Here is a 15,614-nt window from a genome sequence, read left to right on the forward strand (position 1 = left end):
TTCAGAATTAAGATTCCGAAGGATCCAAGTGAATTGTTATCAGATTCTACCATTAAGACATCAGGCTAAAAAGATGATCTCTCCACATGATATTTCCTCGCAAGCTATAAGATGATCAGGCTAATTAGATGGATTCAGGCATTCAGCGGAACACAAACAAGTGTCATTCTGCATGTTTGATAGGATCTTGCATTTTACGACGGTTTTTGGTCATAATGTTGGGAACCAGCGTTATTGTCCGAGGATCATGCAATGAGATAACTAAAATATTAGAATATGCTGCTGTAGTGACCCAACAGTGGGATCATGGGCGATCGATTGATGGGGTAATAATGCGGTAGTGGTTCACAAAGAATGAGGACACCCCAAGATATAAATCTTATCCATATCCCTGACGGTCCAATAATCACCACATACATCAAGAGTGCAGCAGACCACAATCTGTAGAATCTACTAAAATCGAACATAAGTTTTTTTTGGGGTACAAATATCTGGTGATAATCCTCCATTCCAGAAAACATCTCTTTCCATGTAGCAACTACGAGATTGTAAGACAGTATTTCTTTAGAGATTGACCGCACAGGACATCAAAGTTGCGATAGTGGCAGGCATTGAACTGCATGCTGTCTCACCCTCTCATGCGCCATCAGTGAGGGTACGCTTTGATGTGCTGATGTATAAAACTGCATTCACAAGGCATGTATAAGAAAGTGCATTGCGTATCAGAATATTTGTCGCATAAGATTTTGCATGGTACGCATACCATTGTTTCCTCGTATGAAAGCGTCACCGTACTTGTTCTTCAGCTGACCATTGACATATTCTTCCGTTTGCTCCATTGCAATGTTCATGTAACCATCAAGACAAGCCAAAATACCTGGTTCATACCAATGAAAGACATTTGAAATCAGCTTTTTATGTAAGCATAACGGAATAATCAATTTTCACCAGATTTTGTTGTCAGTTAATATTTTGAATCAGAAAAAAGATACAGGAACATTCAAAGTCCATACACATTAAAAATAACAATAGGACCTAACTAGTGAAAGCTTAAAAAGATTATAACGTTCATAGACAAGCAAAGGAACATTAAGGTAGGTTTGCAATGTAGACTCTAGTGTTTGCGCATTTCAAAGAAGTGAATGTGCATTTCATAGACATGTTCATTATATTGTTGCTAGTATATTTATAAGGAGGGGCTTAATCGCTAAACTTCATGGATGCAAAACCAGAAACTAACTCACTTCTTCATTGACTTCTGAAAAATAACTTCATATCTTCCTATCTATCTGACGTTCTGGTGACCACTATGATGATGGCTTTAAGCAAATTCCTGATCCCAGATGGTTTGTGGAAGTGGTAGGCCTTGTTTGTGAATCCTGATCCCAGATGGTATCCTGGTAGGATTGGACCACCCAAACAAGGCCTTCAACTAAAGCATGTTACTAAAAGGTTCAGATCCAGAGAGGGGCACTCTTTTTAGAGGTTTACTATTCAAGACCTCAAAACTCTGAAGCATCTCATGAATAGGTACAAATCCTGCTCCAGCTCTAGCAGACAGCAGCTTTGTTTCAAAGCCACATTTTCATCTGAACATGAGGGCCACATTTAGCAACTCCACCTTCTCCACTTCCAAAGAGAAATTATTCACAACATGCAAGTTAAATTCAACAGTCCCAAACAATAATCTTGGCTTGTGTTGGAAAAGAGCCCAATAGGGTTGGATACTACCTTACACAAAATACCCTACACTTGAAGGAAAATACATATGCACATGTGCGCTTAACAGTGAAGCCAGAACTTGGGGTAAATAATCTAAATTGATATTGCTATACAGGACCCTGCAACCTTGATGTCAGGAGTATAGTATATGTGCAATTGTGCAGTCAATGTTGCTTGTGATCGGTGAAGTAAAGTATGAATTATGAAATAACCGATCATATCAGCATTGATGATTCTTATACGCTCTCAGGGGCAAGAGAATGTGATAACCTTGCAATATGTGCTCAGAGTTTCAACTTGCTTGTTTCTTTACCAAACTGTAGACCTGAGCATATCATATGATGTACTCTCTTCAAGCTCATTGTTTCCAACCCACCATGACTGTAGATGTGCATGAGTATTTTTGTAGTGTACTAGTGTGGGGTGCTTTGTGCTATGAGAAGCTGGTGCTAGAGCTGTGGGAGAAAAGGGTCTTAGGGTGGACATTGATTTAGATTTCAGTTTTAGACTTCCAATATATTCTTTTTCAATACTTTCCTGATCATAAACTAATCAAGAATTCTGCCTATTTGTCTGACTAACATTTAGCTTGAAGATGATCAATCACTGACCTGAATCACGCTCACAGGTTAAGTTAACATTATTTGCAAGCAGATAGAATATGCTTCTATCAGAGACTGTAGAACATCTGGTGTTCAAACAAAATGCTGATAAACATGCGTGCACGAGAAGCCAGGGTGGATGAGTTCTACATACATGGAATTAGTCTACAACCAGCCTTTTAACCTTGGCTCAAAAACAGAAAAGAGAAGTAAAAAGAAAACAACATCAGACATAGAACTCAGCACCCTTGTTTCACTAAGCACTGGTAGTCTGGCACCTATTTTGTAGAAGATACTTTATTGTTCCATTTCTAGGAGTACATAGTTCCAAACTTCCAGCTGCATATTATCACAAATGAAATTCCACGGAAATATGGGCCAAAAGCTAACAATTTGTTAAAAGAGATGTAGCAGTGGCACAAAAATTGTAAGACCTTCACATACTAAATGGTTGCGTCACAATAAGTGGCTGAATAAGTCTAAATGTTAACCATGAAACCTGGTAGCAGGTACCCGTCAAGTCTTGACTCCTCCCCCTTTCTCTCTCTAGTTAACGGAGACATGACAACAAGTCATCCAATTAGGTTTATAGTGGCATTGCAAGCAGTTAGCAAATGAATAAATGAAAGAGACAATCTTCATGATCCTCTTCATCTTGTCTCACGTGTGAGTTGATTTTAGACCAATACAGTAACTCAGGGGATAAAATAGATTTGTTACAAATTTCCAATAAGTAAGATTCCATGCAATAGGCGATAATATATAATGACTTTATTGCACAAGCTATACATTGCAGCTACTGATTCAACACTATTCAGCAAAAAAAGAACTGGTGTATTTCTGGTAAAATTGTTCCATTCAGAATCTAGTCCAAGATTTGGTCGTGCGAAAACAATGGATGCACTATATAGTCTCTAGTGGTATTATACTGTACTAAGCACTATATATAGTATTATAAACTACAGATTATGGAGTAGCCAACAAGACAATAAGTTAACAAGAAATAAAGTTAAAGTACTAAACACAATAAGCCAATTAACATGGTGAAATGGTGATTTGCTACAACTAATCTACGACCGACTTTATGACTAACCTACGACTAATTGTGTGACTTGCTATATGGTCAAGTCATAGCCCTCTAGTTGTCTGATTTGACTGACGTTGCGACTAGTCTACGACTTGATAACAGTGATCCATATGTTATCTTAGGTGATGAGGAGAAGAAAGAACTACCAGAAAGTAAACCTTATATGGATAGTTACATACACAGGTAAACTTCGAAGGTCCCAATTAATGGAATACCATGTGCTCTTATTAGGCTATTATGGTTCTGGGTAACAATTAAAATATATCATGGGTGTACCGCCAATGTGAAATTGAGAACTGCATACACCTAACCACATTATGGACTCCATCGTTTCGCTTATTCACGGAATAAGCGAAACAACATATTTGCAAACGGAAAATAATTTGTAAGTAGAACTTTAATATACGTGTTCTTAGCGATCTAAAAGCAAATGCTGAAAAATAAACTACGATGAAAAAAAACCCCAAAATCAACTTCAAATTTAAGGTTGAAGATTCAAATTTTGGCTTATAAGCATAAGCATAAGCCAAAAGATGGGGCTGTATAAAATATAAATGCACTCGCTCATGATCGTGGAATGCCAACCCCTTATCATCAAAACCAAAGAAGGCAAATCCCTTTCTGTCTCAACCATGCACAATTACCTTCATTTAGCATAAATCTATCAAATATTAGAATGCAAACCTTAAGCACAGATGTCCTCCCTCTTAAATATTAATCATAATCCTCAGTAAATGGACATACAGCATGCAGTACTTTAAATTACCATAGGTTAAATAGGAAATTTTCTTTTTAGTAGCTCACAGAAAAAAAAAAGAGTACTAGAACTACTAGTAGATATAAAAACCCCTGAATAATAGGAGGGCTCTACACAAGACAGTCAGTACTCAGTAGCATGATAACCACCTACAATGCTGTTCCCACAAATACAAGTCGACCTCTTACAAAGCTAAAACTTAGAGAGGTTCATGTAGGGTTTAACCATAAGCTATTAGAATATCAAAATAGCTCAAGATTAGAGAAGGTCCTAGAGAAAAACACGGTTATCTGCTTCTCAAATAGCCTAGCTACACCGGGTATTTGCAGGATCTTAAGCAGCACTAAAAAAAGGTATCTCCCTTGGTCATCAAATCGACCACAAAATCCTGCAAAGCCCACGCCTTTCCTCCCCCCCAACACTAACTAACGAAAAGAAACGCAGAGTTCCCATTAAGGAAAAGAGAGATACGGGGTACAACAAACATCGCATTCGTCTCGGGCTAGGGTTTTCGAGACACGGGTCTAGGGTTGAGGCAAAAAGGGGGAGGGAATTGAGCAGGGGGTTACCGCGGTAGTCGACGCCGGAGTTGAGCTTGACGACGACGGGGCGCCCCCTGATGGACTTGAGGAAGTCGGACGGTGTCTTCACCGCCCCGCCGCCGCCGCCGCCCGAGCCGGACTTCTCGCCGCCGCTGCTCATCTTGCGCTGCGTTTGTGCGGGTGCGGGTGCTAGACTTGCTAGGTCTCGCGGTTGCATCCGCATCCGACTTTGAGATCGATTTTTTATCGGGTTCTGTACCCTCCACCCGTTATTGGGACGGACCCACCTGTCATCCTCATCCTATCAACTGACACGCGGGCCCAGATCGACCCCGACGTGGCAGTGTGTCATCCTATCCCACCGACATCTGGGGCCCACCGTGACGTGGCCCACACGATCCCATCCGAGCCACACATCGCCTCACGCTGCGTCACCGCGCGCGGACAAAACACCCACACCCCCACACTCTCCACCCCTCTCTCTCTCTCTCGCCCAAACCCAGAAACCCTCGCCGCCGCCATCACCCACCATGGCTACGACCGCCGCGGCCGCGGCCGCCACCTTGTCCGCCGCCGCGACGGCCAAGACCGGCCGTAAGAACCACCAGCGACACCACGTCCTTCCCGCTCGAGGCCGGGTGGGGGCGGCGGCGGTCAGGTGCTCGGCGGTGTCCCCGGTCACCCCGCCGTCCCCGGCGCCGCCGGCCACGCCGCTCCGGCCGTGGGGGCCGGCCGAGCCCCGCAAGGGCGCGGACATCCTCGTGGAGGCGCTGGAGCGGTGCGGCGTCAGCGACGTGTTCGCCTACCCGGGCGGCGCATCCATGGAGATCCACCAGGCGCTGACGCGCTCCCCGGTCATCACCAACCACCTCTTCCGCCACGAGCAGGGCGAGGCGTTCGCGGCGTCCGGGTACGCGCGCGCGTCCGGCCGCGTCGGGGTCTGCGTCGCCACCTCCGGCCCCGGGGCAACCAACCTCGTGTCCGCGCTCGCCGACGCGCTGCTCGACTCCGTCCCGATGGTCGCCATCACGGGCCAGGTCCCCCGCCGCATGATCGGCACCGACGCCTTCCAGGAGACGCCCATAGTCGAGGTCACCCGCTCCATCACCAAGCACAATTACCTTGTCCTTGATGTGGAGGACATCCCCCGCGTCATACAGGAAGCCTTCTTCCTCGCGTCCTCGGGCCGTCCTGGCCCGGTGCTGGTCGACATCCCCAAGGACATCCAGCAGCAGATGGCTGTGCCGGTCTGGGACACCTCGATGAATCTACCGGGGTACATTGCACGCCTGCCCAAGCCACCCGCGACAGAATTGCTTGAGCAGGTCTTGCGTCTGGTTGGCGAGTCACGGCGCCCGATTCTCTATGTCGGTGGTGGCTGCTCTGCATCTGGTGATGAATTGCGCCGGTTTGTTGAGCTGACCGGTATCCCAGTTACAACCACTCTGATGGGCCTCGGCAATTTCCCCAGTGATGATCCGTTGTCCCTGCGCATGCTTGGGATGCATGGCACGGTGTACGCAAATTATGCGGTGGATAAGGCTGACCTGTTGCTTGCATTTGGCGTGCGGTTTGATGATCGTGTGACGGGGAAAATTGAGGCTTTTGCAAGCAGGGCCAAGATTGTGCACATTGACATTGATCCAGCGGAGATTGGAAAGAACAAGCAACCACATGTGTCAATTTGCGCAGATGTTAAGCTTGCTTTACAGGGCTTGAATGCTCTGCTAGACCAGAGCACAACAAAGACAAGTTCTGATTTTAGTGCATGGCACAATGAGTTGGACCTGCAGAAGAGGGAGTTTCCTCTGGGGTACAAGACTTTTGGTGAAGAGATCCCACCGCAATATGCTATTCAGGTGCTGGATGAGCTGACGAAAGGGGAGGCAATCATCGCTACTGGTGTTGGACAGCACCAGATGTGGGCGGCACAATATTACACCTACAAGCGGCCACGGCAGTGGCTGTCTTCGGCTGGTCTGGGCGCAATGGGATTTGGGCTGCCTGCTGCAGCTGGTGCTTCTGTGGCTAACCCAGGTGTCACAGTTGTTGATATTGATGGGGATGGTAGCTTCCTCATGAACATTCAGGAGTTGGCATTGATCCGCATTGAGAACCTCCCGGTGAAGGTGATGGTGTTGAACAACCAACATTTGGGTATGGTTGTGCAATGGGAGGATAGGTTTTACAAGGCAAATAGGGCGCATACATACTTGGGCAACCCAGAATGTGAGAGCGAGATATATCCAGATTTTGTGACTATTGCTAAAGGGTTCAATATTCCTGCAGTCCGTGTAACAAAGAAGAGTGAAGTCCGTGCCGCCATCAAGAAGATGCTCGAGACCCCAGGGCCATACTTGTTGGATATCATCGTCCCACACCAGGAGCATGTGCTGCCTATGATCCCAAGTGGGGGCGCATTCAAGGACATGATCCTGGATGGTGATGGCAGGACTGTGTATTAATCTATAATCTGTATGTTGGCAAAGCACCAGCCCGGCCTATGTTTGACCTGAATGACCCATAAAGAGTGGTATGCCTATGATGTTTGTATGTGCTCTATCAATAACTAAGGTGTCAACTATGAACCATATGGTCTTCTGTTTTACTTGTTTGATGTGCTTGGCATGGTAATCCTAATTAGCTTCCTGCTGTCTAGGTTTGTAGTGTGTTGTTTTCCGTAGGCATATGCATCACAAGATATCATGTAAGTTTCTTGTCCTACATATCAATAATGAGAATAAAGTACTTCTATGCAATAGCTCTGAGTTAAGTGTTTCAACAATTTCTGAACTTATGTTTGCTCAGCACTCAGCAGTCATCACACGAAGTACTCTCCTTGTAACTACATTTTCCCAAAGACTTTAAATCCCCTTAGTTACAGCAAAAAAAATAAACTTTGAATCTATTGTTTTCCCTCTCTTCGGTCGATCTTATTGGGTACTTCCTCCGTTTCAGGTTATAAGATTTTCTAACATTGTCTACTTTCATATAGATGTTAAATGAATCTAGACATATGCTAGAAAGTCTTGTAATCTGAAACGAAGGTAGTATTATTTATTTGACTACTATAGAGAGAGGCTGCATGAAGTATTTCCTTTTTCTGTTTAGTTTTGCCGTGTAAATTAGCATCCATGCAAAATGGATGAAAAATCAAGCTATACCTTATTTTTGGCATCATGTATTCTTATATATGATAGTTGGTGAACTGCTACGTATTGGCATTGACATTTTTGGATTATGCAATTTCGCTGTTTATAGTGCTCTAATCAATTCGCAATCCCGACCTTGGAGTATTGGTCCCATGGAACCCCTCATCGGAGTAATCTCCATATTTGATTCGCAACTGGGCATTCTAGGGGCGACTACTGTTCGACCACACAAAAATCCAGGGAAAGCACAACCTCTTATCGATGTACATGACCAAGGAGATAACAGTTGCCTCATCATTTAAACATGCCTAGACAAGTAGACACGTATCCACACCTCAAGCCATAAAATTATACTACCGTTTATCATTTTTCCTCCATGTATTAGTGCCTCAAATAACCGTAAAAATGTTACCACAACATGAGGAGAATTTCATAAACGGTACTAGCAAATAGACACCAGGGCACTGTAACTCCTGATGTAAGTCTATACTACCTAGGCCAATGGAAGCAATGAAAATGAGAAAATTACCACGTTCAAAGTGAAACACAGCGGGCACAAAACTCTACCGAGAACAACAGCATTTTTAAGAATACAAAGGTCTACGTATCATTAGAAGCCTCGTTGAACGACAAGTCAAGGTACTCTGCCAAGCTCAATCCTGATGGTGGCTTGACTTGGCCTCGGTCAGATGTATCCTTCTTTGCACGCAGTGATTCTGGAAGCCAGGACTTGGATCCATCCCTGGGTATCATTATGTTGCCAACAATAGGTTGCAAATCCCGCCATGGGTCATCAGTCATGCTTTTGTGGTAGCGAACTCTTCCATCTTGCCATCCAGAATAGTTTTGAGTGCCTGAGCCATCCCTTCCCCCATCCCTTCCCCCTCTTCCCCTTGATCCTGGGTTGTTGTAGTTGTTTTGGCCCCTCCCTCTTCCATAAGGTGAGTCTGGTCTACCTCTGGGTCCATAGTTCATTCGGCCGCCTCCTTGGCCAGGATTATAGTTTCTGGGTCCATAGCTAGGTGGATGTGGATAAGGGCCTTGAGATGGAGGAGCAGAATGTGGATTCCATGGTGGTGGAACGCCAGAATGTGGGCTCCATGGTGGTGGAGCGCCAGGAGGAGGTCCTCGGTATCCTGACATCGGAGCCTGGAACTGCATAGGACTTCGCCAAGGACTGCCCCCCGGTGAATCATGGGACAATGGGGATGGAGTGTGAATTGGTGGTGGGGCCATATGGTGCTGGTGTGGAGGAGGATAACCGCTTCCATAGTTCCCTAATCCTGATAAACAAGCAAAGTTAGGAATTAGATGAGACTGTGCATTGTAATAATTATGAGATCATATCGAATTGCCATTATCTAGCAGAGGCACTTCTAATCTAGCATCCTATTTTTTTACTCACTATCCTGACACTCCAGTTCTCCTAAAAGTAATTTAAAGATCAATACAAACAGTAACCAAAGGGCAAAATATATTTACTCTAACAAGAGTTAATAATTATGTTCTGCTCGAAGTTGATAATCAATTTGATGGTAACCCAAACATGTTACCAGAAGTCGACAACGGTATACAGATGCAGTGCAGTGTGGCTAAATTAAAACCTATGCATAATACAGCCGAGAAATTGTACAAGCCTTTTTATAAGAAAACAACTGCAATAACAGTGTGTAGAGTTTGACTCATAATCTCAACCTACATTCTTCACTGTCATGGTTGTTTTTGTTTTTGCAGGGATTTTTCACTACCATGGTTGTTGATAGCGAAGATAAAAATTAGTTTATTTATGTACTGATCATAAACCTAGGAAGATCACCAAAGTTTCCCTAATCAAGTTTCTATTCCCGAATCAAAATCCAGTTAAAAGGCAGCATTCTAAGTAATTGATTAATAGCCATTTTCTAGTATCACCTTTATGTTCCCAGGTAGCTGAATTCCAGCAAGTTCTTAGATCAAATCATAACAAATAAATTTACAATGTTATTAAGAAACCCACATCTAAACCCGGAAACTTTGAATCTTACCAAGCAAAGCAAGTATGCTATCTCCAGATTATGTAGATCATTTTAGATCAATGCTGCAGATGAATATATCTAAGCAGTAGACTTTCTTTGATTAAAAGCAGGGAAAGTTGTCAAGTTACTCTTATCATGTGGCACAAGTGAAGAAAAATCGTGTATGTAGAGACACATAAACACCCGACTACAAATGTGGAACGCCTGTATGTATACATTGCATGTAACGAGACAACCTAAAAACACCAAACCATTCCCAGTGCCAATTTTCCTGACATAAATAATGTTTCCTTGGCATGCTGAGATTTGAGTTGTGTTTAGCATGAGTAAAACAAGCGCATGAACTTCAATTAATTAGGATGAAATGCCTAATCGAACTGGAATCAGTGACCACTATGCTATCCCTGATGGAAGTGGAAACCCTAAGAAGCAAATCACACCATGTAATTTATCCTAAGCTACCTTGGACGTTCGCAGTAAGCGTTGGAAGAAGAGCAATTAGTAAGCCTAAGAGAGGAACAAGTGTGTAGGCTACCCGGAGGCGGGGGCTCCGCGACCTTGCGCTTGTGGGAAGCAGCCGACGAGGAGGCGAAGGCGGCGGCGGGGTTGGTGTAGTAGTCGAACCGCGGAGGCGGGCGCCGGGCCGCGGCGGTGGTGGTGGCGGAGGCGTCCATCAGGTCGCGCACCGGGAGATCCCACGCGTCCGCCGCAGGTGGCGGCGGATGCGGTGCGGCCGACGGCGAGGGGGCTGCTGCGGCGGAGGAGCGGAGCGCGAGGAGGCGCTCCCGCCGCTGCGCCGACGACTCCTCCTGCTCGCCGCCCTCCATCTAAACCCGCGCCGCGCCGCGCCGCGCCTCGCCTGCTACTGCTCCCCCTGTCCCTCGTCCTCGTCGGCGGCGCCGCCGCTTTTGCGAGAATCCGACGGCGAACTCGTCGGCTCGAGACGGGGGACTTCGGGAGGCCGGGCTAAAGAGCTGAGAAGAATAGTTGACTACGGGCTTGATACTGTGGGCCGAGTGGCCCAGCTAGGCCCACAGCTGAAGCATTCGTAGTTCGAAAAAGTCTACTATGAGTTCCTTAAATTATTGGCCTGATCTGATTCAAATCTCACACCCGCAAAACCAAATATAACGGACTCCTTCAACTATTAAAACCATCTCACTGGTGTGGTGTCTATGTGACAGCCCAGTCATCATCAAATAACTTTTATAAAAAATAAAGTTACCATCCCCCATCTCTACTAACCTCTCTCTCCCCTTTTCCCAAATTTGCATAGCCTACGTTTTTCTTAGGATCATATCCCCTATTATATTGGATCTAATTATTCTTGAAACATGCATGATCTAATATGATCACCTAATTTATCTTATTTATGCGAAATTAATACGGTACTCAGTACTCACCCGCGCTTGATGAAGCCATGAGTGCTGCGGTAGAACTCGATCGCTTTTGAGTTGTAGATGTAGTCGTAGCAGAACGTCGATGGTGGAGATCTAGTCACGCTGTTCCGGCCCGTCTCCACCAACCGGCAGCGGCAAAGCTTCAATAATAGGGAGATGGCAGCCCAATCACAATGGTACAACAGGGAAAAACCCTAGATACGACTCAACAATAAAAACCCAATCTCATCTCTGATAGTACATGATCGCCCTTAGGCCTATTTAAGTGCACGCAGGCATCATATACCAGACTAGATCGGTCTGGGACTCCTACCTGAACTCGGAACTCATACATGCACCAACACAAACTAAAAACGCAAAGGCTAACTAAGGTATAATCCTAATCTCTACTATTATAAAAATTGACGATATTTTTACCGATACTTTGGTAGGTCATTCGTGTTTGAGTCGGTTTTTAAGTTCGTTCATTTTTGAAAATATATATGTGTTTGAGTCCGTTTTTAACTTTGTTCGCTTTTGAAAATACAAAAGACGTCTTTATAAGATATCTCTTTAAAAAAACTTGCATGCTAACTTGAGGCTTTTTAGAAATACAAAAGGAGACGTATAAGAAACCATTTTAAAAAAATTTACATGCTAACTTGAGATAAGAGTTAGACTCCTAATTACAACTCATGATTTTCTAAAAAATATATATCCAAGCGAGTTGCCACAATGATTTTCACCATAGGTAAACCGTATAACAATAATAATGAGATTAAAATAGCCTTCACCCATCGTAACGCACGGGCATTGTCGACGGGTGATACCCGTAGACCGGATATAGAGAGTATTGGGGTACGTTGGTACAAGGATCTACGTAGTACGACATCGAACAATCAAAAGACAAGAATTATATTGGTTCAGGCCTCTTGGTAGGTAATAGCCCTAATTCAGTTGATATGAGATTATATGGTGGAAAACACAGGTTACAAAGGGTACGATGGAACTTGTCGGATCCGGCGAGATCGTAGTCGAGTGGATTCGACTAGCTCTCAACGACTTGGCTCCTCGCAGACTTCGGCTTTGTAGGCTGTGTGGGTTGTGTTGGCTCTGAGATTCGATGCCTATGCCCTTCCCGGGACGTCCCTTTTATATCGCAGATCTGGAGGTCTCCAAGTAGGACTCGGAGATATTAGACCCAGTACGATACGTCGACGACCCAGTTCTGTCCGAGAAGGACTCTTCCCATCTGCAGATTTCGTGAAAGGTTTCCTTAGAATATGTAGGAAATATCCGCGTGCGCGTGGTATGCCATGTCGATATGTAACGTATATCGAAGGTTAGAGGGTATGCCTAACCCGTAACCCTGACAGTAGCCCCCGACTTCTGCTTAAAATGAACTCAAGGTTTGCTCGACTATGTCGAGGCTCCGCTTGTCGCACTGCACCGCTAGCTTTGCGTTCCCCTAAATAGTGATTATTCCCTTCGGTCCCGGCATCTTGAGTACTTGATACGCGTAGTGGGATGCGGCCATGAACTTCGCAAGTGCAGTTCTCCCGATGATGGCGTTGTAAGCTGTATCGAATTCAGCGACATCGAAGGTGATCTGTTCTGTTCGGAAGTTGTTGGCTTGGCCGAAAGTCACAGGCAACGTAATCTTGCCCAAAGGTCTGGATGATGATTGGGGAGTAATTCCATGGAAGGGTTGATCAGTTGGTGTCAACTCACTTTGCGGAATTCCCATTGCGCCTAGAGTACTGGCGAAAAGAAGATTGATCGAGCTGCCACCGTCGATGAGAACTCGCGCTACCTTGATGTTCCGAATAGTGGGTTCGACCACGATCGGATATCGTCCTGGGATAACGGCGGTCTTGGAGTGGTCTTCTTCCGAGAACTCTATTTTCTGCTCAGACCACTTCATCTTGGGTGCAGCCCCCCGCCATGTCGAATAGACTTCACGTTCCACTTTCTTGTATTCTCGCTTGGAGGAGTACGTTGTGGAGCCGCCGAAAATGTGTGAGACGTGGAGGTCGGAGTCTGGATACGCAGAATCCGATTCGTGAGGAGCCGTCTCTTCGTTCTTCTCGACAACACGTACTCACTTGCCTTTTTCAAACGCCATGTGCTTCTCGAGCGACTTTTTGAAAACAAGGCAATCTTCCAAAGAATGTCTGTCCGTCTTGTGTATGGGGCAGCAAGATTTCTTTGTGTCGCTGCCTTGTGGGTCTGGGCGATTGGGAGGGTTCACGTATTCTGCTGCGAGGACTTCCGCTTGAGCTTTCCTTTTCCCATTTTTGCGATTTTTCTTCTTGCTTGACTCAGATGCGTCTGTGGCTGATTTCTTCTCTCCCCCGGTCTTCGGCTTGTCGTTCTTGCGTCTTAGCGCATCGTCCACATGGGTGCATCGCTTAACGATCTCGAATAACCTCCGAGTGGTTGTGATGCGTCTTTTCGCCAATTCCTGGGTAGTGTAGCGATCTCTGACACCGGATTTGAAGGCGCGGATTACAGAAGCGTCGGTGATTTCAGGAATTGTGTTTCTGCATTCGTTGAAGCGTCGAACATATTCCTTCAATGATTCACCTGAATTCTGTGTCAACGCGTGTAGGTCGTCTTCGATCGCGTGGCGCTTGTACGTTCCTTGGAAATTGGCGACGAATTGTTGCCACAGGTCTGCCCATGAAGAGATTGAGTAGGGAGGAAGATGCATCAGCCATGAACGTGCAGAACCCTTCAACGCGGTTGGTAAATAGTTTGCTAGCGTGTTGTCGTCTGCTCCGGCAGCATAGAGTACTGTGGAGTAGACTTGAAGGAATTCTTCTGGGTCGGTGCTCCCATCATACTTTTCAATTGCTCCGGGTCGGAATCTCTCAGGCCATCGGACATCACGTAGGAAATGACCGAAAGCCCTACACCCAGCGTTGGGGGCGGTGGGTTGTCGGCGGTCGTGTGTCCTTCGTGGATGTCTGTCTGACGATGAGAAGGACGCAGATGATGATGATGACGATGGGTCGCTTGGTTCCGGCGTACAATTACGAGGATGACGGCCTGGATCTCGGGAATCCTGTCGTTGTCTCTCGCTGTTGTCTCGGCGCCGATCTCCATTATCGTCGTCGTTACGGCGACGGCCATGACCAGTATTGTACGGCCCCCGTCGTTCGCGATCGTGGTGGTTGTCGTGATCCCGGTCCTCGTTTGAGCGGTCTCCTCGATTTCCATTATCATGGAGCCGTGAAGAGACATGACGCTGAGAGCGATTTACATTGTCTCGTGTGCGTCGTGCTTCTCGGCGGCCGTTGATTTGATCTCGGAGATCGCCAGCGCCGCGAGGTGGAGGAGTGGCTCGTTGAAGTGATTCCCTCCGTTCCGGATCTTCACCATTGGCGTCGCCAGTTGGCGGCTGATCTTGGTGCGCTGCGGTAGCGGCTTCTTCAAACGCGTTGCTGAGGTTGGTGACCGATTCCCGTAGTCGTTCTGTCCAACGCTCGAGGTCATCGTTCAAAACGGGATCGTAAGGAGTTTCCCTCAGTATAGCTTGAACGACCCTGATGTGTTGGGCTAGAGTAGTCGATTGATTCGCCGCTTCTGCGTTGGCTTGCGCTGACGTGCCAACGTCATCGATAGCCAATACCTCCCGCGGCACGCTCGTTGTCGATGACCCATAGTCTTCGAGAAGATGTAAGACCGACGGTTCGCGAGGATCGATATCGATTACCCCAACGAATCGATCTGAGGCTGGAGTCGCTCCTTGTTCCTTGCCGTTATCCCTGACGGGGACGTATGACTTAGGAGATGGAGCTTTCATGGCGCCGAGGAAGACTTTGCAGCTCGAGAGGTCGTGATTATTTGTCTTGTGAATAGGACAATAAACATCCGGAGTTGGAGAACTACGCTGAATTCTACGTTCTTTGCAGGCGCGAATTTCAGCACGGACGTTGAGGAAAACCCAGCAATCTTGCAGGGTGTGTTTCTTGGTTTTGTGGATAGGACACCAAAACCTTGTGGCTTCGGAAGTCATCTTTGCCGGCTAGTGGTTTATGTCGGAAGGACAAGGTTTGGCCGTATCAGAATCCTTCCCGAGCTTGGATGTCGTCGATGATCCGTTCTCCGTTTCGACGGGTGGATTTTTCGACATGGGGTCGCCTTGGTTTGTAGCCACTGCGTTCTCGTTTCCGGTCATTGGAGGACCGGTTGAGATCGGCGTTGTGGTGTAAACCGGGAAGATGATTTCGCCGACTTAAGTCCATACCAGCATTGTTGAAGCAGGGAGCGCTTGGCTGAGGCTGGTGTTGACGTTGTTGTCGACAAAGCTGGATGACATAGTAGTAGAACCTTGAGTACCAAGTCCCCCTACC

General features: G+C 46.1%; 3 protein-coding genes across 3 annotated transcripts; 1 reads left to right on the top strand and 2 right to left on the bottom strand.

The window, feature by feature from the left end:
* Positions 1-341: 341 nt before the first annotated feature.
* On the bottom strand, positions 342-4,923 carry LOC127762150 (uncharacterized). Its single transcript, XM_052286538.1, has 3 exons — positions 4,738-4,923; positions 764-877; positions 342-683 (listed from the first exon to the last, which is right to left on the bottom strand). Exons 1-3 carry the CDS (start codon positions 4,868-4,870, stop codon positions 637-639), a joined length of 294 nt encoding a protein of 97 aa, XP_052142498.1. The 5' UTR covers positions 4,871-4,923; the 3' UTR covers positions 342-636.
* Positions 4,924-5,176: 253 nt separating this feature from the next.
* On the top strand, positions 5,177-7,469 carry LOC127762130 (acetolactate synthase 1, chloroplastic). Its single transcript, XM_052286502.1, has one exon. It carries the CDS (start codon positions 5,241-5,243, stop codon positions 7,173-7,175), a length of 1,935 nt encoding a protein of 644 aa, XP_052142462.1. The 5' UTR covers positions 5,177-5,240; the 3' UTR covers positions 7,176-7,469.
* A 724-nt stretch (positions 7,470-8,193) lies between these two features.
* On the bottom strand, positions 8,194-10,819 carry LOC127762131 (uncharacterized). Its single transcript, XM_052286503.1, has 2 exons — positions 10,413-10,819; positions 8,194-9,145 (listed from the first exon to the last, which is right to left on the bottom strand). Exons 1-2 carry the CDS (start codon positions 10,702-10,704, stop codon positions 8,463-8,465), a joined length of 975 nt encoding a protein of 324 aa, XP_052142463.1. The 5' UTR covers positions 10,705-10,819; the 3' UTR covers positions 8,194-8,462.
* Between the last annotated feature and the right edge of the window lie 4,795 nt (positions 10,820-15,614).

The sequence above is a fragment of the Oryza glaberrima genome, chromosome 2 (genome assembly GCF_000147395.1).
Source record: "Oryza glaberrima chromosome 2, OglaRS2, whole genome shotgun sequence".
Taxonomy (NCBI): Eukaryota; Viridiplantae; Streptophyta; class Magnoliopsida; order Poales; family Poaceae; genus Oryza; species Oryza glaberrima.

Coding starts and splice junctions, on each gene's coding strand:
- LOC127762150 (XM_052286538.1), bottom strand. CDS start 4,870: ATGAGCAGCGGCGGCGAGAAGTCCGGCTCGGGCGGCGGCGGCGGCGGG. Junction 878..4,737: donor CTCCGGCGTCGACTACCGCG/GTAACCCCCTGC, acceptor GGTATGAACCAG/GTATTTTGGCTTGTCTTGAT. Junction 684..763: donor TTTCATACGAGGAAACAATG/GTATGCGTACCA, acceptor TTGTGAATGCAG/TTTTATACATCAGCACATCA.
- LOC127762130 (XM_052286502.1), top strand. CDS start 5,241: ATGGCTACGACCGCCGCGGCCGCGGCCGCCACCTTGTCCGCCGCCGCG.
- LOC127762131 (XM_052286503.1), bottom strand. CDS start 10,704: ATGGAGGGCGGCGAGCAGGAGGAGTCGTCGGCGCAGCGGCGGGAGCGC. Junction 9,146..10,412: donor CGCGGAGCCCCCGCCTCCGG/GTAGCCTACACA, acceptor CTTGTTTATCAG/GATTAGGGAACTATGGAAGC.